At 46.6% G+C, this 5,756-nt stretch overlaps 1 protein-coding gene across 1 annotated transcript; it reads right to left on the bottom strand.

The window, feature by feature from the left end:
• Window positions 1-1,144: 1,144 nt before the first annotated feature.
• LOC109786338 (uncharacterized) lies at window positions 1,145-5,337 on the bottom strand. Its single transcript, XM_020344913.4, has 13 exons — window positions 5,067-5,337; window positions 4,723-4,980; window positions 3,620-3,794; window positions 3,435-3,496; window positions 3,169-3,332; window positions 2,951-3,048; window positions 2,770-2,828; window positions 2,554-2,688; window positions 2,231-2,469; window positions 1,980-2,139; window positions 1,703-1,784; window positions 1,577-1,624; window positions 1,145-1,480 (listed from the first exon to the last, which is right to left on the bottom strand). The coding sequence occupies exons 1-13, from the start codon at window positions 5,289-5,291 to the stop codon at window positions 1,272-1,274; spliced, it is 1,914 nt and encodes a 637-aa protein (XP_020200502.1). The 5' UTR covers window positions 5,292-5,337; the 3' UTR covers window positions 1,145-1,271.
• Window positions 5,338-5,756: the final 419 nt, after the last annotated feature.

Here is a 5,756-nt window from a genome sequence, read left to right as displayed (position 1 = left end):
CAAAGACAAGTGGGCCCCTGAGATCTGGTGGGGGATTGTTGAAATATGAGATGGGCCTAGAGCCCATATGACAATTTCAGATTTAATCTCTAAGGACCCATGTAGGTGGCATGACAAAGTGGTGGGAAGTTTAGTCCCATACCACTAGTGGAAGGAGAGTTGGAGTGGTTTATAAGGGATTCTCTCCCTCATGCTATTGGAGCTTGAGAAGAAAAGAAGCCCTCGCGCACTCCTCCTCCCCTCGCCACGCCACGCCTCGTCACGACGCGACGCGACGCGGGTTGCGGGATTGAGCCGAGCCAAGCTCACTCCTATGCGCATCTTTTTGCCGGTCAGGAACGGAGAGTCTTTGACAGGTAGGGCCACGATCAACCCACGTCTCTCCACGCGCGGCCGCACATATATATGTGGGGCGCTGCCAACCCTAGCCGCTGCGAAAACAGAACGCATCTCCATCTCCGCCTCCACGCCCATGTCGTTCCTCTGCTGCTGCTGCCGCCGGCGACTCCATCCCATTCACCGCATACACGGTTGACAGGAGAGCAGGCCTCTGAAACCTCGCCTCTCCGGATCCTGTACGGGAGAGGGGCGATTAGGTTTTTGGGTAGCGACTACGCGACTGCTCGCTTCTGTTCATCTACGTCCGCATCACCATGTCGACCGACGCCGACCGTGCCGCCGCTGAGAAGGCCAAGGCCGACAAGAAGGCCGCCGAGGATGCCGCGGCTGCTGCCGCCGCCGCGTGGCCGATTGGAGGGTATACATCGCTTATCCCTCTCGTGTTTCTTTCTGTTGTAGCAGTAGTAGCGATATGCGTAGATGTTTCTACTATGTGCGCAGTACATGCTCTGTTAGATCGTAATCAGTGTGTTATCAATGTTGTCCATGTCATGCTCATGATTTATTCATGGATTAATTTAATCAAAAAACTGCATATTTACTCATCAAATATTGCTTTGACCGGAAATTGAAGGATGGATATTTTACGGGTTCGCTTTCAAGGTTCATATGACAATTCGTTTTGTTTATCAGTGTGTTCCATCATGGGTAGATTTTCAACTGCACCTGCCCGGATTTTGGAATTTACATGTCTAATCTTTCATTAGTCTACTTTGCCAACAAATGCACTGCACACACACATTGCTAATATCAATTAAAATGCTCCCCTTATTAGAAGTATGTTCTAAAAAGGATCGACAAACAACTAGAGAATTTACACCCCAATCATTCTATGCTTCCAAGTTGAACAGGTGAACATTATTAGAGAGATCTCAACACTGGATTTCAAACAACATGGAGCCATGTGAGGCCACCACCGCTGAGATGCCCCCCTTCATCACACTCCATCTCTTTCTACTCCAGACTTCTGTGCAGGTGCACCTTGCCAACTTTCTCCCGACAACCTTTTCTAGATCCGGCACGCTTACAGTGATCTTCCTCCTCGCAGTGTCGAGGTTGAAGATGGCCACGTAGATCTCTCCTGCTTCCATGTAAGAAGAAGGATCAGCCAAAGAAAAGGGATGCTTATTCGCCAAGTGTGCATTGGCAAAGAAGCATGCTGCTCAGATAAAAGTACCTTTGTCTCCAATTGCTGTCCATGCTCGTGCTCCGGTAGTTTCATTCTCTGTTGCATCAAACAAAAGTGTTACTTAGGTAAAAATAGCGATTAATTTATGGTGAATCGGTGTAGAGTAACTTGTACCTCCTTCCTTGTTGGACCGCATTGTAGCACACAATCCCGAGTAGCTGCTTACAAGCTGTCCATTCTCTGTTAGCTCCCAGACCTGCCATTGTTATCGGCAAAAAATGATCAACCACGACTTCAGTTCACTTCCAAAGTTAAATGATCAAGTGTCCATTTTTTGGTTATTATGACAGCTAAATAGCAATTTCATGACACAAAATTATGCATTGCAGCCTCACTCTACATGTGGTTCCCGTTTGTCTTACCAGGATACCAATGTGTGTGCTGAACTTACCTGCTTTGTATGCTGTTCGCAGGCCGAGAACATGGGAGTTTGGCTCGCTGAGCTTGTTCGCCATGGACTGACAGATGCATCCAAGCAACCATCATCGGTGTCAATACCTGTCAGATGAAACTTTGCTTGGTCTTCCCCACTGCTCATGGTAACTCCATCCCTGTATAACAATAATATGTGTGGATCATACATATAATTCAAAAGATTAGGACTGCTTCCTTTAATGCATTGTTTTGTCACATGCCACTTACGATGTTGGAAGAAGTTTTGCTTTGGATATGCAAAATGAGGCATTGCCATTCTGGATTCCATGGCTTCTGCAAATGCGATCTTCTGAGGAACGGTGCCATCCAACGGCGCTCTTATCGCTGCATGTACTGAGACCAAGAACCATTCCACCATTGTTTGTCACGTCCACCGGATATCCGGACTTTGAGCGACCGGATTGTTCATCTGGCTTTGAAGCCCTCTCACTATGAATATAACCAAACTGAAAAAAATACCCACAGGTTAGCTCGTGGTTCAGTATATGTTGCAGCAGGAATATCCGGACTCCAACTAATATTTAGTTCACCTCCATGTTGTTTCTGCTGTGGTGATTTATCTTCAGGAGAGTAGGGTGGGTAATTAGATTGAATGTGCGATCGTCGAGATGCCTCAAGTCCCCACCATACATGAGCGGTGATTTAGCCATTGACCAAAGTCCCATCTGCAAAAATGTGTTCAAAGGTTTCAGACTTTGGGTTCCAAATAACTTGGAAACAGAGATGAAGTTTCTTCAATTGCAAACCTGTGTTGTTTGTTCGTCAAATGTAAGGCTAGTGGTTCTGTGAGGGCCCTGATTAGCACCTGTATGAGAGAAAGATCAGAAATTTTCGAACGATTAGTCACAGCGATGCACATGAAAAGTAGAACCGAGTCGTGCATTACTAAAAAGGAAAGTACCACGAATTTATGGTATGGATGATCACCTGCATCAGTAAGCCAGCCAAATGGAAGCATGTCTAAGTCTGGCCAGGACCTTCCTCGCAGTCCTGGGGCGCCGATCTTATTCGCAGCAGCAAAGGATCTATATATTATATGCGCGGTGAAAAAGAAGATAAAGTAAATTGGTTGTACTGCAAACTGCAAGCAGCAGTTGCCATATATCTAGAATTGTGTGATGAGCATATGCTTAAATGGAATCTACCTGGCGACATCGAAATGTGGGCGAACATCTTTCCAGCTGTCCCAATCATCTCCTGTTACCCTGTACATGTCAACATGTTGTGTGATATTCTCAGCTAATGCTGGAGTGACAGCGGTTCCGGGGGAGATGGATAGGACGACTGGTCTCTCAAGCTCTTTCAGGATCTGCAGTTAATGCAATGTATATTTCCCATGAATTGATCTCAACAGATCGCCAACTGTGATGTAGCTAATTCTAGAATGGAGGGCTACATTAGTTCATAGTACCTCTGAGACGGTCACAATCTCTTTCGGGCTGTAATCCGCGCCGAAGATGCAATCTAGCTTCACTGTAAGCAGAACAGTTTGGTGCATTATGTTACCATTTGCTGAGATTTTCAGTTCTAAGGACTACAATCCGCTTCTGAAATTCAGAATAATGTAGCTGAAAATTAGTATGAAGTTCTATTTACCGAAATCGACGCCCCAGTCGGCATACTGTCGGTAGAGAGACCTTAGGAATGCTCGTCCAGCTCCCAGGTCGGTATTTACACTCATAAATCCTTTTGGCATCCACGCACATGTCCTGTGGGTGAGGCCTATGTCACGCGCCCTCCATTGTCGGCCATTCTCTACATAGGCTTTTCCCTGAATAAAAATTGCAAAAAAACGCGCTAAGATCTCTTTCTTTTACAGATCCCTTTCTTTCATGATGACAACTTTTAAGACGATGCTCCATCTTACTTTCTAAGAGGTAAGAGGACAATTTGATCCTAGCTGTTGATTAGACAAGGGTATATACTTGTCTACAGAAATATAACAAGATTATATGCTGTTTGGAGATAATTAGATAGCAACTATTGCTACATGGACATAATTGGATAGTAATAACGACTAATAATTACTACCTAACAATAATAATTGGATAGTAATAATACTAAATAATTATAATATTTTTTTGGGCAAGTAAATGTAATATTGAGCATGCTAAACATGTTTAGCAATAAACATCAAATCAACATAGGTTGTTGGATTGACGTGGATGTGTGGGTGAGATCTGTTGGATCTCCAAAATTCGCTCTTTTATACTAGAACTACTAAATGTGTACGTGCAATGCACATTGATATCAGGCACAAAATTAGTTGCACGTTGATATCATGCAAAAAATCAATTGTGCGTTAATATTAGGTAGGATATCAATTACGTGTTAATTACATAGATAATATATATTTGATATGTTATTAATTGCACGCTAAACATGTTGAGCGCTCGTCATTGAAGCATTATAGGTTGTTGGATTGACATTGTTTGTTGGCTGAGATTTGTTGGATCTGTCCTTTGCGTCTTTTTATACCAACATGAAAATATGCATTTAGTTTTTGGACGTGAAAGATTGTACCAAAATACTGCAAAATGATACCAAAAAGAAAAACTTCAAAACGAAGCGAAGATCAGCTATTCTGGAAGACCACGTGGAACATGTGGTAAGCAACCCAAACCTGAAGACAAAAAAAGCTATACTACTCCAGAAGTAATAACAAAAGAAAAAAAAAGAATCAAGATGGAGACGAGCACCGTGCGGACGTCGAGGATGGGCGTGTTGGCGTTGACGGCCTGGGTGCTGATCCCATTCATGAGGTGGATGCCGAACTTCAAGCCCATGGCATGGACCTTATCGGCGATGGGCCTGAATCCTCCGCCGCCTCGGCCCGACGGGAACCTCTGGGGGTCAGGGTACGGGCGCCCCCACTGGTCCATGCTGTCGAAGCCGTACGCGCCCACCCCCGAGCCGGCGGCGATCCTCCGGTACCACAGGAAGTCTATCACCGCGTACTGCGTCGAAGCGGAGAAATGCATTATGAGCATCCATTCTATGCATGTGTCTATGAGAGACTCTGAACCTGGGTACCGTCGCCTACCTGGTATCCATGCGGGAGCAGCCTGTTGGCCATGATCCGCGCGTTGTCGAGGAACGCGGCCTCGCCGATGATCCACGAGAAGGAGTCGTACGAGTTCCATCCCCTCGGCGGCAGCGCGGTGAGCTGCTGCTGCTGCCGGCGGCCATCTCCCGCGGAGCCGGCCGTGAGCGCGGCTGGCCAGACCAGGGACGCCAGGAGGAGGGCGACGCAGAGCATGCCCGCCATGGAGATGAGGTATGGGCGCCGGCTTCAGCTGTGCGCTGTGCTGCGAGCAGTGTCGGCCGCGAACGGCAATTATAGCGAAGCGGATGGGGCTGTGGAGTGTGGTGGTGGAGTGAGGTGGCAAATTTGACAATTTTGACCTATAATCGAAATCAAATCACAGAATGAACTGGTTGCGAAACTATTTCACTTCCCTGACCCTTTTGTGTAGCGCCCGCCGCGCCGGTGCCACACCCTACTGTGCAACGCCTTTCAGATAGGCGCTACACGGCCAGCGTCGCACCCATATGTGCCCAAGTCAGCGTGCAGCGCCTGAGAGTTAGGTGCCAAGGGTCAGCCGCGTGAAATAGTTTCACGGACAGTTCATTCTGTAATTTGATTTCGATTATAGGTCAAATTTGTCAAATTTACCGAGTGAGGTGGAGATCGGGTCACATGAATGCATGCATGCGCACGCAGGTTTGGAGG

This window comes from Aegilops tauschii, chromosome 6 (assembly GCF_002575655.3).
Source record: "Aegilops tauschii subsp. strangulata cultivar AL8/78 chromosome 6, Aet v6.0, whole genome shotgun sequence".
In the NCBI taxonomy this organism is placed as follows: domain Eukaryota; kingdom Viridiplantae; phylum Streptophyta; class Magnoliopsida; order Poales; family Poaceae; genus Aegilops; species Aegilops tauschii.
This window is presented reverse-complemented; position numbering and strand designations above follow the sequence as displayed.